General features: G+C 44.4%; 2 protein-coding genes across 2 annotated transcripts in view; both read left to right on the top strand.

Annotated features, from left to right (window-relative positions):
- The window catches only part of LOC119480982 (NACHT, LRR and PYD domains-containing protein 12-like), a 705,305-nt gene that overhangs the window by 78,005 nt on the left and 604,260 nt on the right, over positions 1-23,040 (top strand). The window lies entirely within an intron of this gene.
- The window catches only part of dnah5l (dynein, axonemal, heavy chain 5 like), a 76,581-nt gene that overhangs the window by 31,877 nt on the left and 21,664 nt on the right, over positions 1-23,040 (top strand). The window contains exons 48-69 of the mRNA XM_037757683.1: positions 670-857; positions 2,595-2,789; positions 2,896-3,030; positions 4,740-4,797; positions 4,999-5,130; positions 5,361-5,578; positions 6,130-6,264; positions 7,791-7,967; positions 8,100-8,189; positions 9,169-9,303; positions 10,419-10,520; positions 10,747-10,914; positions 12,094-12,300; positions 12,428-12,520; positions 14,226-14,462; positions 14,827-14,892; positions 15,371-15,511; positions 15,632-15,763; positions 15,924-16,034; positions 18,438-18,592; positions 19,024-19,145; positions 20,980-21,209. Coding sequence (XP_037613611.1) covers positions 670-857; positions 2,595-2,789; positions 2,896-3,030; positions 4,740-4,797; positions 4,999-5,130; positions 5,361-5,578; positions 6,130-6,264; positions 7,791-7,967; positions 8,100-8,189; positions 9,169-9,303; positions 10,419-10,520; positions 10,747-10,914; positions 12,094-12,300; positions 12,428-12,520; positions 14,226-14,462; positions 14,827-14,892; positions 15,371-15,511; positions 15,632-15,763; positions 15,924-16,034; positions 18,438-18,592; positions 19,024-19,145; positions 20,980-21,209 — 3,227 coding nt within the window. The remainder of the gene's footprint in view (positions 1-669; positions 858-2,594; positions 2,790-2,895; positions 3,031-4,739; positions 4,798-4,998; positions 5,131-5,360; positions 5,579-6,129; positions 6,265-7,790; positions 7,968-8,099; positions 8,190-9,168; positions 9,304-10,418; positions 10,521-10,746; positions 10,915-12,093; positions 12,301-12,427; positions 12,521-14,225; positions 14,463-14,826; positions 14,893-15,370; positions 15,512-15,631; positions 15,764-15,923; positions 16,035-18,437; positions 18,593-19,023; positions 19,146-20,979; positions 21,210-23,040) is intronic.

The raw sequence follows: 23,040 nt of genomic DNA on the forward strand, positions 1-23,040 counted from the left end.
CTCTAGGTCTCTAGTCTGATCCATTCATCCTCTGAATGCTCTAGGTCTCTAGTCTGATCCATCCATCCTCTGAATGCTCTAGGTCTCTAGTTTGATCCATCCATCCTCTGAATGCTCTAGGTCTCTAGTCTGATCCATCCATCCTCTGAATGCGCTAGGTCTCTAGTCTGATCCATCCATCCTCTGAATGCTCTAGGTCTCTAGTTTGTGGCTGTAAAGTTTCATGAGGCTGTGATTATCCTAGAGGTCACCACAGGTCATTTTATACAGTGAGGTCACGTTGGTCAAGGTCACACATGAATCCAGTTGGGCTCATTGGATCCACCAGAGTCTCAGCTTTACAGTGAGACCCAGTTTATGGAATTCAGAGACTGTTTATGGACTCCAGTATGCAGAAATATCCAGATACACCATTTTAGAGACAATAACACATTTATACTGCATGTGATTATCATAAAGTGGGCATGTCTGTTAAGGGGAGACTCGTTGGTACCCATAGAACCCATTTACATTCACTGATCTGGAGGTCAGAGGTCAAGGGACCCCTTTGTAAATGGCCATGACAGTTTCTCCTCACTAAAATCTAGCGTAACTTTATTTAACCTCCTTCATTATATATACTATACTGTATATATACATGTATCAGTTAGTCGTTGTGTGTCTGTGCAGGTCTGGCCCAGTCCGGAGCCTGGGGCTGCTTCGATGAGTTCAACCGCATCGAGCTGCCGGTGCTGTCCGTCGCCGCCCAGCAGATCTACGTCGTCCTGCAGTGTAAGAAGAACAAGAAGAGACAGTTTGTCTTCACCGACGGAGACATGGTTGACATGGACCCTGAGTTCGGCATCTTCCTCACCATGGTAACCGAGCTCTGACCTGAAGCGACCCTGAAGGTGTTTGCACATCAAGTCTGTTTTTTTGTGTATGTTCTTTTAATCCGTCATCCGATAAAAAACGTAAAACACAGAGTCCGATGCGTTTTATTCTATTTGTTGCCAAAATTCGCAGTGCGAGACAAACCTGAATGAAATGTGTGGGTGAGATGGACAGGGGCTAAAGAGTGACTGACATTAGCAAGAAGCTAACGTTTAGTTGCCTAGAGCTCAATCACTGCGGTCTCATCTCTCCTACATCCTTCATTGTGCGACCATCCCCGATGATTCCAAGCTGTTCTGCCACCATCTACCTTTAAACTACATCTCTGTGTTCTATTATTTCTGTATCGTAAAGTGCTCTGTCCCGGGAGACGACGTGAATGTTTATCAGACGCCATTTGGATGATGACGTTTGCACGGACGGTGGCTCTGAGCGGTCAAACAACCCTCTTTTGCTTTTTGACGGATGTGAGAAAAACGCAGAAAATCTAACCCGTTCCGAAAACTTTAATGACGGACGAAAGTAAAGGTGATCGTCACAGCGGGAGGTCGTATATGTAAACGACAACTTCGGATGAAAAATACGGACTTGGTGTGCAAACAACTTTAGAGTTTGTCATTCACAGAAAAATGACAGACATTGTTAGATTTTGTGTCTCTTGACTGCAGAGCGAAGATAAATGATCACAGCAGTGGTCCGAAGGTTTTAGGAACCGATCCCTAGTGATGGGGCCAGAATTCATCAAAATAACCTTCTTCAGCCGAACCGCCAGAAAATTAGCTGTTGAAATTCCCACAAAACTCCTGAACCAAACCGTGCTGACAAGAGACTTCTAAAACTACGTAAACCAAAGGTCTCCAGAGCTAAAGCATCTCACAACTGTCCAAAGTATTTCAGATAGAAAGAGCCAGACATCCGGCTGAAGGCTTCTAGAGTAAGAGTCCAGAGAACAGTTCACCAATGGATTCCTGAGATTAAACACCAGGGAACTAATGGTAGAGTTCTACAATACCACCCTCAAAGCTCTAAACAGAGACCCAAACTACCACAGAGGAATCTGTAGAGCAACCCCAGAACCAGTCGGAGGTCTCGAACTGAACTACCTCAGTACCAATGTTCAAGAACTGAACTACCTCAGTACCAATGTTCAAGAACTGATCTACGTCAGTACCAATGTTCAAGAACTGATCTACCTCAGGACCAGAGATCGAGAAGAATAAACAGTAGTATGTATCTTTTCACACAGGAAATCGTCACTTCCTGAGAGCCTCCTCGCCGGGTTGGAAACGTGTAACCATGGTAACCCGCGCTAACATCATGTGACCAAAACGACGGTTTGTGAGAATTCAAAGTCTGAACTAATTAGAGATTTAGATCACACCCAACAAAGTAAAATCTCATACTTGCACTTTAATTGAAGCGTTAGTGACGTCACAGAGCCGTCCCTCAACGTCTGCTACGAACGTCGCCGTCACTACCGCATTGCATTGTGGGATATTTATGCCGCCGTAGTGTCCAGCGTGAGTCTTTAATAGTCTGAATAGTCTGTCATTTGGTTTCCTACTGAGGCTTCAGACATACTAAATAACTATATAAGTATCTTATAGCCAGTCTGAATGTTCTAGAACTGAGCTACTTCAGAACCAGAGTTGGGGTCAGAACCGGTCCGTTCTAGTCTAGGACCGACCCGCCTTTAACCAGTGACCTCTCGGCCCCTCCAGAACCCCGGTTACGCCGGTCGTCAGGAGCTGCCCGAGAACCTGAAGATTCAGTTCCGCACGGTGGCCATGATGGTCCCGGACCGAGCCATCATCATGAGGGTCAAGCTGGCCAGTGCGGGTTTCCGTGACAACCAGGTCCTCAGCAGGAAGTTCTACACCCTCTACAAGCTGTGTGAGGAGCAGCTCTCCAAGCAGGTCCGAAGATTTCTTTCTCTCACTCACATGATCTCACTCATATTTCTGTTGTCTCGGCTCATTCAGCTCGTTTGTCTTCATGACATTAGTTCTGTTTCTACACCAGGTCCATTATGATTTTGGTCTGAGGAACATTTTGTCGGTTCTGAGGACGCTGGGCGCTGTGAAGAGATCCAACCCGTCAGAACCAGAGAAGACTGTGGTGATGAGAGTCCTGAGAGACATGAACCTCTCCAAACTGGTGGGTCTTACTGCTCTTCAGCTGGTGTGTGTTTGAGGAATCTACACTGTGGACAGATGAGACTATATATACATTTTATATATACTGTATATATGTATATAATATAAGCAAATATAATATAAGAAAATAAGCTAATAAAAATAACAAACCTAAGAAAATCTTAGAAGGTTTTGTCCTTTACTTGAGGTCTTTCCGAGCAGATTCCCCAAAGTAACATTGTGTTCTCACCATTTATATTAATTATATCCTTTCTCCGTCGTACCTGCTGCAGTCTGTCAGTACAGGTGTGACCGTTTATGGTTTATTTTAGTGCCGTCAAAGTTAACGCCATAATAACACGTCAACTCAAGTTCGTTTTAACGTCGCTAAATCCTTTAACGCAACTTGTGATTTTTAGGTTGTAGCAGCTCAGTTTTAAAGCTAGAGTGAAAATCCTGGTATCATAGCAAACTATAGAACCTGATGAATCCATCAGTACCAACCATGTCACACTAGCTGGTCATGTCATATTTTTGTCCAAAAAATGTCGAATAAAAAGTCTTAAAAACGTCAGAAAAAAATCACAAGAAAGTTCCAAAAAAGTACAAAAAAAGTACAAAAAAGGTCTGGAAAATGTCCAAAAGTAAGACAGAAGAAAGGTCCGATCCTGGTATCATAGTAAACTATAAAACCTGATGAATCCATCAGTACCAACCATGTCAGACTAGCTGGTCATGAAGGAGGTTAAATAACGCTCCAAACTGTCAACTGTCATGTCCATCTTCAACGGGGTCCCTTGACCTCTGACCTCCAGATCAGTGAATGTAAATGGGTTCTATGGGTACCCACGAGTCTCCCCTTTACAGACATGCCCACTTTATGATCATCACATGCAGTTTGGGGCAAGTCATAGTCAAGTCAGCACACTGACACACTGACAGCTGTTGTTGCCTGTTGGGCTGCAGTTTGACATGTTATGATTGGAGCATATTGTTTATGCTAAATGCAGTACCTGTGAGGGTTTCTGGATCAATATCTGTCATTGATTTGTGTTGTTAATTGATTTACAATAATAAATATATACATACATTTACATAAAGCAGCATATTTGTCCACTCCCATGTTGATAAGAGGATTGAATACTGGACTAATCTCCCTTTAAGGTTCATTTAGAACAGATAAAACATGTGTGATTAATTTCTGATTAATCGTGATTAACTCTTTTAATCAGTTAACAGATATAATTGGAATATATTTCTTACTTTTCCCCCCGATGGTCTGAATAAGTCCCTTAATTTGTCTCTAGTTGTCGGCTCCGAGGAAAACAGAAAGAGATCCGGTAGTCGTTGTGACAGATGTGCCAACAATAATAGAGCTGCAACGATTAACCGATTAGTTGTCTGAACTATTAAATGAATCAATCTCTTGATAATTGATTAATGGGTTTAAAAAAAAGAAGTAAATTCTCTGATTGCAGCTTTTTAAATGTGAATATTTCTGCTTTCTTTCCTCCTCTGTGACAGTAAAACTAAATATCTTTGAGACATTTGAGGACGTCGTCTTGGGCTTTGAGAAACACTGAGCCACATTCTTCACTATTTTATAAACCAAACAACTAATCGATTAATTGAATAATTGTTGTTTGCAGCTTTAAACAATAAAACCTCTTGGAGATGCTCGGGGCCAAATACTGATTCTGTGACGTGTTGCTTCTCTGTGTGTCTCGGTAGGTGGACGAGGACGAGCCTCTGTTCATGAGTCTGATCAACGACCTGTTTCCTGGTATCGGTAAGTTTCTGTCTAACTCACACACACTGAAACACACACACACACACACGCACACACACACACACACACACACGCACACACACACACACACACACACACACACACACACAGCTTCATTATGTCCACTGAGGACATGTCTATTCTGTGTCTTAGTTTCATGTGATTCATTTTCTCAACATGTTGTTTGTGTCTTCTCTGTAGTTCTGGACAAAGCCGGGTATCCAGACTTGGAGTCGTCCATCTTCAGTCAGGCTCAGCAGGCCGGTCTGATCCCCCACCCCCCCTGGATCCTCAAACTGGTCCAGCTCTACGAGACGCAGAGAGTCCGACACGGTACGTCACAGACACAACCGACCACGTCCCGCTGAGTTATCTGCTCTGAGAGCCTGAAGCGTAGACATAGAGATGTACCCCCCCCCCCCCGCCCACCTGGTAAACTCCCCACGGACACCGGCATCCTTTAACGTCCTCAGTAGACACATGAGTACAGATGTCATGTGCTCATGCAGGTATGATGACATCATGTGCTCATGCAGGTATGATGACATCATGTGCTCATGCAGGTATGATGGCGTTGGGTCCCAGCGGCGCCGGGAAGACGGCCTGCATCCACACGCTGATGAAGGCCATGTCCGAGTGCGGCTCCCCCCACCGCGAGATGAGGATGAACCCCAAAGCGATCACGGCCTCGCAGATGTTCGGCACGCTGGACGTCACCACCAACGACTGGACCGACGGCGTCTTCTCCACGCTGTGGAGGAAGACCCTGAAGGCCAAGAAGGTTTGATTCAGCACAGATGAATGAGTGACCGGGGAACTAGGTTTACCTGGATATTAGATTTACTCTCAGAGAGCTCTAAACATTTAGATGGACTGTAAGCTAGAGTGAAGATATATGAATTTATAGATATGAATCTAGAAAACATAACGAATCCATTGGAACCATATCATGCTAGCCTGTCGGGAAGGAGGCTTAACAATGCTGCAAAGTTAGGCTACATTTTGGCGAGGAAAAACTGTCATAAATATATCATTCATAGCCTGATTTACACAACATTTATTCATCAAAACATGGAGAAATATTCTATGTATATGTTGGTTGGTATGCGTCACATCTTGTTGTGTTTATGACCTGTTTTAAGCACTTTGTAATCTGTAGTCTTTGATAAATGTTCTATAAATCAAGTATTATTATTAGATATTTCCTGAAGTGTATCATTCTAAGAGGAGAATCAGGAATTAGAGATTATAATCAATCATGAATCATTCTTTATTAATGACAAACAGTACTGTGTGTGTGTGTGTGTGTGTGTGTGTGTGTGTGTGTCTCAGGGGGAATACATCTGGATCGTGCTGGACGGACCGGTGGACGCCATCTGGATCGAGAACCTGAACTCCGTCCTGGACGACAATAAAACTCTGACGCTGGCGAACGGAGACCGAATCCCCATGGCTCCCTGCTGCAAGGTGACGTCACGACGTCCGTCTGTCCGTCACCTTTCATCATGTACCTTCTTGTATTTTATACCTTTCTGCAAACCACAGATACGTTGACCGTGGACGTTGTGAAGTGACGAAGTACATCGAGCGATCGTTACTGAGAGTTATGTGGTATAATAACGAGTATAACGAGCGAGGGTGTGAGGGAGGATGACTTTACGCTTCTTACGTAACGTTATGTAAGAAAGTCCACTAAGGGCGGTTATTTATTTACGCTTGTTGTGTTGTTAATAGGACTGTCAAAGTTAACGTGATAACACGTTAACACAAATTACTTTTAACGTCACTAATTTCTTTAACGCGTTAACACAACTAGTGATTTTTAGGTTGTAGCGGCTCAGTTTTAAAGCTAGAGTGAAGATCCTGGAATCATAGTAATCTATAAAACCTGATGAATCCATCAGTACCAACCAGGTCAGACCAGCTGGTCATGAAGGAGGTTAAATAACGCTCCAAACTGTCAACTGTCATGTCCATGTTCAAAGAGGTCCCTTGACCTCTGACCTCCAGATCAGTGAATGTGTGAGGGTTTTTGTCAAAAAAAAAGTCAAAAGTAAAAATGAAAGTCCCAAAAATGTTTTAAAAAAAGTAAAAAGAAAAAAAGTCCCAAAAATGTTTAAAACAGTCAAATAAAAGTCTGAAAAGGAGGGTAAATAACTCTCTAAACTGACACTAAATTTTGTCGAGGAAAAACTGTCCTTTGACAGGGGGGTCCCTTGACCTCTGACATCCAGATCAGTGAATGTAAATGGGTTCTACGGGTACTCACGAGTCTCCCCTTTACAGACATGCCCACTTTATGATAATCACATGCAGTTTGGGGCAAGTCATAGCTTGGCTCAATATGAGAGCAAACAGCTAACTTATAGAAGAGGGTGCATTGAGTTACAATATAATGCGTTCAAGCTTTATTCAGTAAAAATGAGCATTAGGCAAAGCTAAATTATACCCACTAAGTATATCCACTCCCATGTTGGTAAGAGTATTAAATACTTGACTAATTTATTTGCGATTACAGCCCTAGTTGTTAGATTAATATCTGAACACAGACCATGATGTTTATCTAAACTTAACTGAGTAGTTTTGATGCCTAAACCTAACAATCGTTTCACGTTAACCACGTGGCATTGTCTGTTTCCAGGCTGATATGAAACATATTTTTTGGTTCAGAAACGTCGACATTCAGCGTATCTGTGGTTTTCCAGAAACGTACAATAGCAATATATTTTTTTCTTGACGACTTGGTTGGTGTAATAGTTCATAGATTATGTTCTAATCTAACAGATCTATAACTCTTAGAATATGTTTAATACATGTCTAATATCTTTCTAATACATGTCTTTTATGTTGTCCTGAGAATATAGAAGTGTTACGTCAAATGATTCCAAGTGTTGTACATGAGGGGTCCCCGGTGTATTCTCTATCTTGTAATGACTCCTGGGCTGAAGAAAGATTGAAAACCTCTCATATAGATGATCACGTCCTTCCTCCAGATTGTCTTTGAGCCCCACAACATCGACAACGCCTCCCCGGCCACGGTGTCCAGGAACGGGATGGTGTTCATGAGCTCCTCGGTGCTCGGCTGGAGCCCCATCCTGCAGGCCTGGTTACGGACGCTCCCGGAGCAGCAGGCCGACGCCCTGAAACTCTGCTTCAACGGCTGCTACCAGGTGAAGACGAGGAGGGGACATGTCTGTGAAATAGAACCTGCAGATAGATCACAGTCAGCGTTTTAGATTTATAACTGTATATTGTTCATTCGTTTTAGCTGCACTGAAGGTGTTTTTCTGTTCCTCCTCCAGGACTTGTTGGACTTTGTCTCCACTGCTGTGTCTCCTAAGATGCAGGTGTTGGAGTGTATGTACATCAGACAGACTATCGACCTGCTGCAGGTACGAATAAATCACACTATGCTGGAGCACAGCTCTCTTTATTGTCACTGGTGCTCCGACTGCCTGATCAGTGGTGAGGTCTTTAGAGAAGAACCACTGAATGATGTCGTCACTAGCCGGGTTTTTATTCACGTTTTGAAGTATTTCGTTAGAAAAGCTGTTTTCGGAAAATTCAATAAAACTTTTTCAGTTGAGCAAAAAGGTTTTTACGCTCGCTTGAGGTGGTTTCTGTGGAAAAAGTTGATGCTCTAAATCAGTGGTTCCCAACCTGGGGTCCGGGCAAAGATCACAGGGGGTGCACCAGGATTTGTCTGCTCTGAGGTTGTCAAATTAGATTTGCTAATGTATAACTAAAATCATAATAACACACTTACTAGATAATTTATACAAAAGTCTGGATACTAAACTATTTAAAAAGATAATTTATTTTGCTACTTAGTTGCAAAATCTAAAAAAATGTTCTGCTTCAGTCAATATTTGTTGGCGTTTAGCCTTTCAAAAACAACATTTTTACTGCAGTCAAAAAACTATGCTCTAAATCAGCAGTTCCCAACGTGGAACTAAAACAGATCAAAATTCATTGGGTTTTCTCCGGGTGCTCAGGTCTCCTCCCACAGTCCAAAGACATGCAGGAACTCCCTCCCTCCTCACATCCGGCAGTCTGACACCGTTACAACATTCAAATCCAACCTCAAAACTCACCTGTTCAAACTGGCCTATCCTCTCTAGAGTCCATCAGTCCATCATATGTGTCTGCATAAATATGTCTCTGCCATGTCCGGTTGTTTTTATCTGTTTGAGTAGGATTTTATCTTTGTAAGGTGTCTTTGGGTGTCTTGAAAGGCGCCACCAAATAAAATGTATTCTTCTTCTTCTTATTATTATTATTAGGTTTGATATTTAGATGTCTCCGTGGTCAGTGGTCTTTTTGTGTGAAGTATTTTTCTCACATACTGTATGTGCGTGTGTGTGTGTTCAGGGTTTGCTACCAGCAGCGGATGAGAAACAGGGTTGCCATGGTGACGTGGGTCGACTGTTTGTGTTCGCGGTGATGTGGTCTCTGGGAGCGGTGCTGGAGCTGGACGACAGAGCCAAGATGGAGGCCTTCCTAAAGGTGTGTGTGTGTGTGTGTGTGTGTGTGTGTGTCTTTGTTCAGTGATGTTGACGTTGTCCACAGAGGATGTTTTCGGTGCGTTCACACCAAGAGTGATGCAAATTTTTCACGCGGCGCGAATACATACAGTACAAAGTCACTGCCAGGAGGCAAATAGACGCAAATTTGCGCCGGAGATTTGCATCATTCAGGAGTTGAAATATTTCAACTCAAGCAAGAAATTGTTGTGTCTCCGTGTGGTGAAAGCCTCTCAGCGTTGAGATCGTCCTCCTGTCCTCACTGACGTCCTGACGTTGTTGAATCAGAAATGGAGGATAAATAAATCTCGTATGTGTCTGTGGTCACCCAGAGCTACGATAGTCCATCACATCTGTCCAGAGAGCAGAGACCACAGACTGTCTGTGGTAGAAACAACAACGTCTCTAGATGACGTCATGTTGAGTGTTGATGGAGCAGCTGCGTAGCCTGGCTCTGATCCATCCAGACTCCATTCAGAAAACAAGCATTTTAAAAGTTGTCTGCTTGTCGTCATGGTAACAGACCTTACAAAGCATGAATTCAGACTTTCTACTAATCGGCATCATGATGTAGTTATTCAGCATCATTTTGATCTGTTTATTGATATTAAATCTGTTTATTTTGGGTTCATACCGCAGTAGAGACGTGTAGCTCGCTTGATACAGTCAGTGTGATGACGCTGTATGTGAATACAGCTCGCCGCTGGGTGACGTTATGAACCCAGACATGATGGCGTTTGTTTTTCTGACATATCTGGGACTTCACCAACATGTACAAAGCAACGAAAAGTTGTTGGTATCCATGGAGACGAGCTCCTCCTCCTCTCCAGAGCGTTGACAACACAGATGATACCGGCGGTCTGACTCACACGAGTAAAGCGAGGTGATAATTCGTTCGCTCTTGGTGTGAACACAGCGTAAGGAACTTTCCTCCAGCGCCACCATCAGGACAAACTTTACATTTGTATCCCCGCTACTGCTCAGGTGTTTCTAGACGTGTGACGGACATTGAACATGTCTTTGCGTGTGTTGGTTGTAGGTGTGGCGTGTCCTCTAGGGGGCTCTGACACGTCCCGTTTGTTGTGTTTTTGTTTGAAGCGCCACAGCTCGTCTCTGGACCTGCCGCACGCTCAGGACGACCAGACCGTCTTTGAGTTCACCGTCAACGAGCAGGGACAGTGGGAGCACTGGTCCAACAAGGTCTGTGGACGCCAAGCTGTTTATTAACCGGACGCAGACGTTTAAGAACACGTCTCCTCCAGACTGACTGAGCACACCTGAACCACCTGACCTCCTTTAACTCTGATTCAAGAGCTTCTGCACATCTTCTGTATCTTCATGAGAAACATTAATATTCAATCACTAGATCCTGCAGCATCGCCTCCAGTAATATGATATTCATTTAATTATTATCGGCACGATGCAGGTCCCAGATTATGTCTACCCCAAAGACCAGGTCCCAGACTACTCGTCCATCCTGGTTCCCAACGTGGACAACGTGAGGACGGACTTCCTGATGCAGACCATCGTGAAGCAGAGGAAGGCTGTGCTGCTGATCGGAGAGCAGGGAACCGCCAAAACCGTCATGGTTAAAGTGAGACGCCGAGGAACAGCAAGCTTTCAAAACACATTATTACACACAAATGTAGAAACACTACTGATTTAATGATCCTGTTCATGTCACATTATTAAGACTTTAAAAGATTTAATCAGAGAGATGATCACTTCCTGTTAGTGGAGGAACCAGAGAGATGATCACTTCCTGTTAGTGGAGGGAACCAGAGAGATGATCACTTCCTGTTAGTGGAGGGAACCAGAGAGATGATCACTTCCTGTTAGTGGAGGGAACCAGAGAGATGATCACTTCCTGTTAGTGGAGGAACCAGAGAGATGATCACTTCCTGTTAGTGGAGGGAACCAGAGAGATGATCACTTCCTGTTAGTGGAGGGAACCAGGGCGATGATCACTTCCTGTTAGTGGAGGGAACCAGGGAGATGATCACTTCCTGTTAGTGGAGGAACCAGAGATGATCACTTCCTGTTAGTAGAGGGAACCAGGGAGATGATCACTTCCTGTTAGTGGAGGGAACCAGAGAGATGATCACTTCCTGTTAGTGGAGGGAACCAGGGCGATGATCACTTCCTGTTAGTGGAGGGAACCAGGGAGATGATCACTTCCTGTTAGTGGAGGGAACCAGGGAGATGATCACTTCCTGTTAGTGGAGGAACCAGGGAGATGATCACTTCCTGTTAGTAGAGGGAACCAGGGAGATGATCACTTCCTGTTAGTGGAGGGAACCAGAGAGATGATCACTTCCTGTTAGTGGAGGGAACCAGGGCGATGATCACTTCCTGTTAGTGGAGGGAACCAGGGAGATGATCACTTCCTGTTAGTGGAGGAACCAGAGAGATGATCACTTCCTGTTAGTGGAGGGAACCAGAGAGATGATCACTTCCTGTTAGTGGAGGGAACCAGAGAGATGATCACTTCCTGTTAGTGGAGGGAACCAGAGAGATGATCACTTCCTGTTAGTGGAGGGAACCAGAGAGATGATCACTTCCTGTTAGTGGAGGAACCAGGGAGATGATCACTTCCTGTTAGTAGAGGGAACCAGGGCAATGATCACTTCCTGTTAGTGGAGGGAACCAGAGAGATGCTGACTTCCTGTTGGACTACAGCGATACGTCATCCCTGCAGCGCTCTATTGGCGGTCTGATGTATCCTCAGCTAGCTGATGCTAATGCTGCGTGTTTCTCTGCGCCCCCCCTGCAGGGCTACACTAGCAAGCTGGACCCGGAGCTCCACCTCAGTAAGACGGTGAACTTCTCGTCGGCCACGCTGCCCAGCATGTTCCAGAGAACCGTCGAGAGCTACATTGACAAACGGATGGGCGCCACCTACGGGCCGCCGGCGGGGCGCCGGATGACCGTCTTCATAGACGACATCAACATGCCCGTTATCAACGAATGGGGAGACCAGGTCGGCTTCAGGCTCTCTCTGATTGGTTCTCTTTTCTTGTTTGTTGCCTCTTTTTCTAATTATGAATTATTAGTAAGCAAACCTGTTGAACATGAAAACAAGTAAATCCACATCATTGATCCCTCAGATAACCAATGAGATTGTGCGTCAGCTGATGGAGCAGGGAGGTTTCTACAGTTTGGATCGTCCCGGAGAGTTCATCACTGTGGTGGACGTTCAGGTAACAACACGGAGGACACGTCCCTCGTGTAAAATGACATAACGACCGACACGTCAGACGAGACATCCTGAAAACCACCGAACAAGAACAGACCCAGATACAAAAACAACTGCCCGTACTCATTCTGTTCTATCTGTTACCTCGGTGCGTATTACTCCATTCCTCTTCCACTTACAAACACATCAAGAGAACCTCTCCAGGGTTTCATACCACGCTACAATATCAGAGGGTTCTTCATCCAGCCGTTGTTGTGATAATGTGAGACCTGCAGCGTAACCCCAGTACAAAATGATGTGGAGTTAGAGGTACTCTCTTAATCTCACTTTGGACTGACAGCCGATACGGGCACGACCACATAAGAGGATTTAATGAGCCACAGCTATTTTTACATTTGAGACATAGGCTGCTTTCACATCAGGGACCCGGATCCCAGTACACCTGTCCCCAAAGTCCAGTTAGTTTGATCAGTGTGAACGCTCCGTACCGTACTCCGTGCCCGGGTGCACTTGAATAGATGGTCTGGAGTACGGATCATGTGGACTCGGGGACGGTTCGCATCAGGTGTGGAATCCAACCGTACAAAAACACGGAAGTGGACCGCTATTTAACGCGAGTAACGTCAGCAGTCAGCGAGTAGTTGAGAAAGGGCGGGCTCTTTTCAACGATCATCTGTATACATATAAAACTGTTTCATATCTACAGTATGTCTGTATCTGCTGCAGCACAGATCTCATCCTCTGAGCTGCACGGTCGTGGATGATACAGCAGGAAGGCCGGCGAGCGGTTCCTTAACATATAAACGATGGCAGACGCTGAGGTTGAGTGATGTTGGTTATTTTATTCAGCTGATTTAATGGACTGTCTCTGAAGAACGAGAGACACTCAGCTGCTCAGCGGGCAGAGAGAGAGAGAGAGACAGTGGGGGGGAAACAGAGTGTAGAGTCGGCATATTTTCACATCAAACTCTGTGACATCAGATTTTATTTTAACCAAACCAGAGTTGGAGATTGTTTTAAAGACTAACGACGACGGTTTTGTTGAGTTTGATTTAGTTTCTAAAAGTGTTTTATGATGCTCCGCCGCTGGAACAGCTGATCTCAACATAAACACGTGGATGATGACGCAGGTGTCCTCGGGTACGGAACAACTTCACTAATGTGAAAGCTGAGCGGCGAGGGGGGGGGATCGTACTCGGGCTCGGTACGGATCAATCCTACCTGATATGAAAACGGCCTTAGTGAGGAGCTCATAGGATCATAGTTAGATCTGGGGTTACATGTAGTCTGTGAATAATCTGACTATAATCTTAAAGTGGTCTGATGTTGGACGTCTGAATGGATCCTTTCTCACCTGAACCAACATTCAAACTTAAGAACAGCGTTTTTTAACCATGGATGTGTTAACGCTAGCAGCTAGATAACGTCTCTAAACGGAAGTGAGAACAAAACACGACGCGATACGGAAACCGTAGATCAGACAGAGAATAAAGTGAGCAGTAGCATCAGCTGGGTTATACTGTACAGGTGTACCTAATAAAGTGACTCTCTATGTTCTGTATTTATCTTCAACTTTGGCATCAACGTAGTTTCAGGACATCTTGAGTGTTTTTAAGAAGAGTTAGTGGTTTAGTGGTCGTTGGATGACGGCAGCTCGTCCTCTCTTCCTCTCTAAACGAACACATAAAGAGTGTAATGACCTTCAACAGCTGGTTGCCGCCATGATCCACCCGGGCGGCGGTCGGAACGACATCCCTCAGCGCCTGAAGAGGCAGTTCTCCATCTTTAACTGCACGCTGCCCTCCAACTCCTCCATCGATAAGATCTTCGGCACCGTGGCGCAGGGATACTTCTGCCCGGAGAGAGGCTTCCCCGACGCCGTCTGCCACCTCGCCGCCGCCCTCGTTCCCACCGCCAGACGGGTGTGGCAGGCCGTGAAGGCGAAGGTAGGCTCACATCTTCTGCCTCGTTATCTCTGGTTTCCTGCCTTTCTGATTGATGGCCTTTGAGCTTCTTCTGGAACATCTGAACATCTCTCTGTTGATCAGGTTATATGATGGTTTCTGTTTCCGTCTCCGTCATCCCTCATCACTCATCCCTCATCCCTCATCCCTCATCCCTCATCCCTCATCCCTCATCCCTCATCCCTCATCCCTCATCCCTCATCACTCATCCCTCATCCCTCATCCCTCATCCCTCATCCCTCATCCCTCATCACTCATCCCTCATCCCTCATCCCTCATCCCTCATCCCTCATCCATAATCCATAATCACTCCGGTTCACATCTAATGAAACCGTCTCTCCTCCAGATGTTACCGTCTCCTGCCAAGTTTCACTACATCTTCAACCTGAGGGACCTCAGCAGAATCTGGCAGGTAGAAAACACAGCATTAGTTATTGATTAGTTATCAGTGTGTTATTGATTAGTTATGGGTGTGTGTTATTGATTAGTAATGGGTGTGTGTTATTGATTAGTTATCAGTGTGTTATTGATTAGTAATGGTTGTGTGTTATTGATTAGTAATGGGTGTGTGTTATTGATTAGTTATGGGTGTGTGTTATTGATTAGTTATGGGTGTGTGTTATTGATTAGTAATGGGTGTGTGTTATTGATTAGTTATCAGTGTGTTATTGATTAGTAATGGTTGTGTGTTATTGATTAGTAATGGGTGTGTGTTATTGATTAGTTATGGGTGTGTGTTATTGATTAGTAATGGGTGTGTGTTATTGATTAGTTATCAGTGTGTTATTGATTAGTAATGGTTGTGTGTTATTGATTAGTAATGGGTGTGTGTTATTGATTAGTTATGGGTGTGTGTTATTGATTAGTAATGGGTGTGGTTTGTGTTTCAGGGGATCCTGATGGTGAAGTCTGAGGTCTGTCAGAGCTCCGAGCTCCTCTCTGCTCTCTTCCATCATGAGTGTTGCCGAGTGATCGCCGACCGATTCGTCGACGGCAGCGACAGACGAACCTTCGACGGCATCACGGAGGAGGCGTGTGCTCCGTTTTGATCTTTCTGGTTTTACAGTGTCAACAGGTTAAAACAGGTTGAGTGAGTAGATATCCTGTTTATTTATGCACAGCCGTTTATCTTTATCCTCCTCTCTCCTCAGATCACAGTGGAGGATCATGGGAGAGCTCTGACTGAGCATGCTCAGTGGGACAGCTTCTTCGTGGACTTCCTGCGTGAAGCTCCGGAGGCGACGGGAGAAGAACCCGACGACGCCGAGCTCGAAGCTCCAAAGGTCCTCAGAGACATGTTACATTCATAACGTCTCATTTTGAATACATTCATTTTGGTTATTATTTGTCTTTGCAGTCAGAACTTTTGTCTTCCTCACGTTAGTCCAGTAACATTCAACAGCAGACAGTGTTCAGTACCGTACAAATGTATATGATTGACAGGTGTATGAGCCAATCCCGTCGCTGGACGCCCTGGCGGAGCGTCTGTCGGTTTTCCAGCTGCAGTACAACGAGGCGGCGAGGGGCGGGACCATGGACCTGGTCTTCTTCAAGGTAACAACACTTTAATACCTGATTAGTAGGGCTGTCAATCGATTAAGATATTTAATCACGACTAATCGCAAATCTGTTCAAAACGAACCTTAAAGGGAGATTAGTCAAGTATTTAATACTCTCTCGACAAGCTAGTATGACCTGGTTGGTACCGATGGATTCATCAGGTTTTATCGTTTACTATGAAACCAGGATCTGACTTTTCTCCTGCATCTCTTTCAGACATTTTCCAGACCAAAAAATCAGAAGTTGCGTTAACGCGTTAAAGACATTAGTGCCGTTAAAATGTATTTGTGTAAGCGTGTTATTATGGCGTACTTGTTATTATGCCGTTAACGTGTTGTTATGGCGTTAACTGTGACGGCCCTACTTACTAGAGAAACATACAGCTGCTGTGATGGAAAAATTTCTCTGGTTTTCTCTCCGTCTGCCCTCTCTGTGTTTCTACCGGTAAACGACCTTCTGTGATTCTACCGGTAAACGACCTTCTGTGATTCTACCGGTAAACGACCTTCTGTGTTTCTACCGGTAAACGACCTTCTGTGTTTCTACCGGTAAACGACCTTCTGTGATTCTACCGGTAAACGACCTTCTGTGTTTCTACCGGTAAACGACCTTCTGTGTTTCTACCGGTAAACGACCTTCTGTGTTTCTACCGGTAAACGACCTTCTGTGTTTCTACCGGTAAACGACCTTCTGTGTTTCTACCGGTAAACGACCTTCTGTGATTCTACCGGTAAACGACCTTCTGTGTTTCTACCGGTAAACGACCTTCTGTGATTCTACCGGTAAACGACCTTCTGTGTTTCTACCGGTAAACGACCTTCTGTGTTTCTACCGGTAAACGACCTTCTGTGTTTCTACCGGTAAACGACCTTCTGTGATTCTACCGGTAAACGACCTTCTGTGATTCTACCGGTAAACGACCTTCTGTGTTTCTACCGGTAAACGACCTTCTGTGATTCTACCGGTAAACGACCTTCTGTGTTTCTACCGGTAAACGACCTTCTGTGATTCTATCGGTAAACGACCTTCTGTGTTTCTACTGGTAAACGACCTTCTGTGTTTCTACCGGTAAACGACCTTCTGTGTTTCTACCGGTAAACGACCTTCTGTGATTCTACCGGTAAACGACCTTCTGTGATTCTACCGGTAAACGACCTTCTGTGTTTCTACCGGTAAACGACCTTCTGTGTTTCTACCGGTAAACGACCTTCTGTGATTCTACCGGTAAACGACCTTCTGTGTTTCTACCGGTAAACGACCTTCTGTGTTTCTACCGGTAAACGACCTTCTGTGTTTCTACCGGTAAACGACCTTCTGTGATTCTACCGGTAAACGACCTTCTGTGTTTCTACCGGTAAACGACCTTCTGTGATTCTATCGGTAAACGACCTGTGTTTCTACCGGTAAACGACCTTCTGTGTTTCTACCGGTAAACGACCTTCTGTGTTTCTACCGGTAAACGACCTTCTGTGATTCTACCGGTAAACGACCTTCTGTGTTTCTACCGGTAAACGACCTTCTGTGATTCTACCGGTAAACGACCTTCTGTGTTTCTACCGGTAAACGACCTTCTGTGATTCTATCGGTAAACGACCTTCTGTGTTTCTACCGGTAAACGACCTTCTGTGTTTCTACCGGTAAACGACCTTCTGTGATTCTACCGGTAAACGACCTTCTGTGATTCTACCGGTAAACGACCTTCTGTGTTTCTACCGGTAAACGACCTTCTGTGATTCTACCGGTAAACGACCTTCTGTGTTTCTACCGGTAAACGACCTTCTGTGTTTCTACCGGTAAACGACCTTCTGTGTTTCTACCGGTAAACGACCTTCTGTGATTCTATCGGTAAACGACCTTCTGTGTTTCTACCGGTAAACGACCTTCTGTGTTTCTACCGGTAAACGACCTTCTGTGATTCTACCGGTAAACGACCTTCTGTGATTCTACCGGTAAACGACCTTCTGTGTTTCTACCGGTAAACGACCTTCTGTGATTCTACCGGTAAACGACCTTCTGTGTTTCTACCGGTAAACGACCTTCTGTGTTTCTACCGGTAAACGACCTTCTGTGTTTCTACCGGTAAACGACCTTCTGTGATTCTATCGGTAAACGACCTTCTGTGTTTCTACCGGTAAACGACCTTCTGTGTTTCTACCGGTAACGACCTTCTGTGTTTCTACCGGTAAACGACCTTCTGTGATTCTACCGGTAAACGACCTTCTGTGATTCTACCGGTAAACGACCTTCTGTGTTTCTACCGGTAAACGACCTTCTGTGTTTCTACCGGTAAACGACCTTCTGTGTTTCTACCGGTAAACGACCTTCTGTGATTCTACCGGTAAACGACCTTCTGTGATTCTACCGGTAAACGACCTTCTGTGTTCGGTCCGATGGCAGGACGCGATGACCCACCTGATGCGAATCTCGCGGATCCTGCGGACGCCGCAGGGGAACGCCCTGCTGGTCGGGGTCGGGGGGTCGGGGAAGCAGAGTCTGACGAGGCTGGCGTCTTTCATCGCCGGATACCAAACCTTCCAGATCACACTGACCAGGTCTGAAACGCCACACACACACACACACACACACAGCTCTGGTATATTTGATAATGAAGAGGTTTGTTTCTCTAAGTAAACGTCGGTACCGGCCCAGAGGTTTGCATCCCTACTCAGATATATTTAGTGTGAACAGTATGAATATGTGCAGCAGTTCCAGTGCAGCTATAAGTGATGCTGCAGTGATGTCACGGTGTACTCCAGCACACCGTGACATCACTGCTGGGCGTGGTTACAGGTGCAACAAAGCACACTAGTGACCTGCTGTGAAGTTCCTCTTTAATGAGACAGAGAGCGGTGGGACAGCATCCAGCAAAGGTCACCACGGGACTCGCACCAGCAGTTCACGTCCAGCACCTCACACCTCCAGGTCGCCAGGTTCTATTGTTAAACATGTCCTCTTTAGTTTGTCTTGTTCTGGTGTCCTGCAGGTCGTACAGCAGCAGTAACCTGCTGGAGGATCTGAAGACTCTGTATCGTATGGCGGGTCAGCAGGGGAAAGGAGTCACCTTCCTCTTCACTGACAACGACATTAAAGACGAAGCCTTCCTGGGTACAAACACAGTCCACTTTACAACAGAACCAGGCTGCTCTTATGTTTATACTAGGGCTGTCAAAGTTAACGCCATAACAACGCAGATTCATTTTAACGCCACAAATATCTTTAACGCATTAACGCAACTTTCATTTTTAGGTTGTAGCGGCTCAGTTTTAAAGCTAGGAGCTAGTAAACCTGATGAATCCATCGGTACCAACCATGTCAGACTAGCTGGTCCTAATGTATAACTAAAATCAGAATAACACACTTACTAGATAATTTATACAAAAGTCTGGATACAAAACTTTTTTATATTTCGCTACTTAGTTGCAAAATATAAAAAGATATTCTGCTTCAGTCGATATTTGTTGGCGTTTAGCCTTTCAAAAACAACATTTTTACTGCAGTCAAAAAACTATGCTCTAAATCAGCGGTTGCCAACGTGGAACTAAAAAAGATCAAAATTAAATTTGCTCATGTATAACTAAAATCATAATAACACACTTGGAAAATGGAAATAAAACTATTTAAAAAGATAATTTTTTATAATGTTTTTTGCTACTTAGTTGCACAATCTAACAAAATATTCTGCTTCAATCCAGGTCAGACTAGCTGGTCATGAAGGAGGTTAAATAAAGCTCCAAGCTTGCGCAACATTTTGGCGAGGAAAAACTGGCATGGCCATTTTTAACGATATTCAGTTTTGATCCATATTTGTTGGCGTTTAGCCTTTCAAAAACAACATTTTCACTTCGGTCAAAAAATGTGCTCTCCCGCTTGACGCTCCTGTGTTAACGTGGTGATCCAGCAACTATCTAATACCACATTTACAACAAGACAATCTATCAAAGGCAGTGCTGGAGATGATTTGTTTACATATTGTTTATTAGTTATTATTAGGGCCGTCAGAGTTAACGCCATAAGGAAGAGGAAAAACTGAAAAAAACTATTTGTGTTGTTAATTGATTTCCAATAATAAATATATACATTTACATAAAGCAGCATATTTGTCCACTCCCATGTTGATAAGAGGATTAAATACTGGACTGATCTCCTTTAAGGTTCATTATGAACAGATAAAACACGTGAGATTAGTTTGTGATTAAATATTTTAATCGATCGACAGCCCCGATTTGTAGGAAATGTATTTCAACATCACTGAAGGGGAACCCGCTCCGTCCCCTAAAGGTTGCATTGAACAGCCGTGATGGGACAGTGGGGGACAGAAACTGTACGATTTGTCCTCACGGTGGCACCAGAGCAGTGGTTCCCAACCTGGGGTCCGGGTCCCCCTTAGGGGGGCGCCAAAGATCACAGGAGGTGCACCAGGATGTGTCTGCTCTGAGGTTGTCAGAAGTAGAACTAAATATAGAATATATATAGAATATAGAACTAAAATCATAATAACAGACCAGACTCACCGGATCATTTACAAACTCCAGTGAAATATTCAGTTTCAGTCCAAATTTGTTGAAGTTTACTCTTTCAAAAACTACATTTTTCACTGTAGTCTCCTTTCCTCTCCTCCCCTCCTCGTCTCATCTCCTCCTCTCCTCCTCTCCTCCTCCTCTCCTCCTCTCCTCCTCTCCTCCTCCTCTCCTCCTCTCCTCCCCCTCTCCTCATCTCGTCTCCTCCTCTCCTCTCTTCCTCCTCTCCTCCTCTCCTCCTCTCCTCCTCCTCTCCTCCTCCTCTCCTCTCCTCCTACTCTCCTCTCCTCCTCTCCTGCTCTCCTCCTCTCCTCCTCTCCTCCCCCTCTCCTCTCCTCCTCTCCTCCTCTCCTCGTCTCCTCTCCTCCTCCTCTCCTCTCCTCCTCTCCTCGTCTCCTCTCCTCGTCCCCTCTCCTCTCCAGAGTACATGAACAACGTCCTGGCGAGCGGTGAAGTCTCCAACCTGTTTGCTCGTGACGAGCTGGATGACATCACTCAGGATCTGATTCCCGTCATGAAGCGGCAGCACCCTCGCCGACCTCCGACCTCAGAGAACCTCTACGACTTCTTCCTGTCCCGAGTGCGGAGCAACCTCCACGTCGTCCTCTGCTTCTCGCCCGTCGGGGAAAAGTTTCGGACTCGTGCCTTGAAGGTGAGTTCAGCTGTGTGACCTCTGACATGAGGTCGGACCAACGGCGTTTCATCAGGATCAGAAACCAGTAGCTTTATTCACCAGTAGCTTTATTCACCAATAGCTTTATTCACCAGTAGCTTCATTCACCAGTAGCTTCATTCACCAGTAGCTTCATTCACCAGTAGCTTTATTCACCAGTAGCTTTATTCATCAGAAGCTTTATTCACCAGTAGCTTTATTCATCAGTAGCTTTATTCACCAGTAGCTTCATTCACCAGTAGCTTTATTCACCAGTAGCTTTATTCATCAGCAGCTTTATTCACCAGTAGCTTTATTCATCAGCAGCTTTATTCACCAGTAGCTTTATTCACCAGTAGCTTTATTCATCAGTAGTTTTATTCACCAGTAGCTTTATTCACCAGTAGCTTTATTCACCAGTAGCTTTATTCACCAGTAGCTTTATTCATCAGTAGCTTTATTCACCAGTAGCTTTATTCATCAGAAGCTTTATTCATCAGTAGCTTTATTCATCAGTAGCTTTATTCATCAGCAGCTTTATTCATCAGTAGCTTTATTCACCAATAGCTTTATTCACCAGTAGCTTTATTCACCAGTAGCTTTATTCATCAGCAGCTTTATTCACCAGTAGCTTCATTCACCAGTAGCTTTATTCACCAGTAGCTTTATTCACCAGTAGCTTTATTCATCAGAAGCTTTATTCACCAGTAGCTTTATTCATCAGTAGCTTTATTCACCAGTAGCTTTATTCATCAGAAGCTTTATTCACCAGTAGCTTTATTCATCAGCAGCTTTATTCATCAGTAGCTTTATTCACCAGTAGCTTTATTCATCAGAAGCTTTATTCACCAGTAGCTTTATTCATCAGCAGCTTTATTCATCAGTAGCTTTATTCACCAGTAGCTTTATTCACCAGTAGCTTTATTCATCAGCAGCTTTATTCACCAGTAGCTTTATTCATCAGCAGCTTTATTCACCAGTAGCTTTATTCACCAGTAGCTTTATTCACCAGTAGCTTTATTCACCAGTAGCTTTATTCACCAGTAGCTTTATTCATCAGTAGCTTTATTCACCAGTAGCTTTATTCACCAGTAGCTTTATTCATCAGCAGCTTTATTCACCAGTAGCTTTATTCATCAGCAGCTTTATTCACCAGTAGCTTTATTCATCAGTAGCTTTATTCACCAGTAGCTTTATTCACCAGTAGCTTTATTCACCAGTAGCTTTATTCACCAGTAGCTTTATTCATCAGTAGCTTTATTCACCAGTAGCTTTATTCACCAGAAGCTTTATTCACCAGTAGCTTTATTCACCAGTAGCTTTATTCACCAGAAGTTTTATTCACCAGTAGCTTTATTCACCAGTAGCTTTATTCACCAGTAGCTTTATTCACCAGAAGCTTTATTCACCAGTAGCTTTATTCACCAGTAGCTTTATTCATCAGAAGCTTTATTCACCAGTAGCTTTATTCATCAGCAGCTTTATTCACCAGTAGCTTTATTCATCAGTAGCTTTATTCACCAGTAGCTTTATTCATCAGCAGCTTCATTCACCAGTAGCTTTATTCATCAGTAGCTTTATTCACCAGTAGCTTTATTCACCAGTAGCTTTATTCACCAGTAGCTTTATTCACCAGTAGCTTCATTCACCAGTAGCTTTATTCATCAGTAGCTTTATTCACCAGTAGCTTTATTCACCAGTAGCTTTATTCACCAGGAGGATGCCGAGGAATCCAACAACTAGGAACTAGTGGGAACCGGTTCTCTAGTCCCATCTCTAGCATTATCTGTTAGCCTCATCACTGACCTTTGACCTTTGACCTTTGACCTGA

Source organism: Sebastes umbrosus, chromosome 21 (assembly GCF_015220745.1).
Source record: "Sebastes umbrosus isolate fSebUmb1 chromosome 21, fSebUmb1.pri, whole genome shotgun sequence".
NCBI classification, from domain to species: Eukaryota; Metazoa; Chordata; class Actinopteri; order Perciformes; family Sebastidae; genus Sebastes; species Sebastes umbrosus.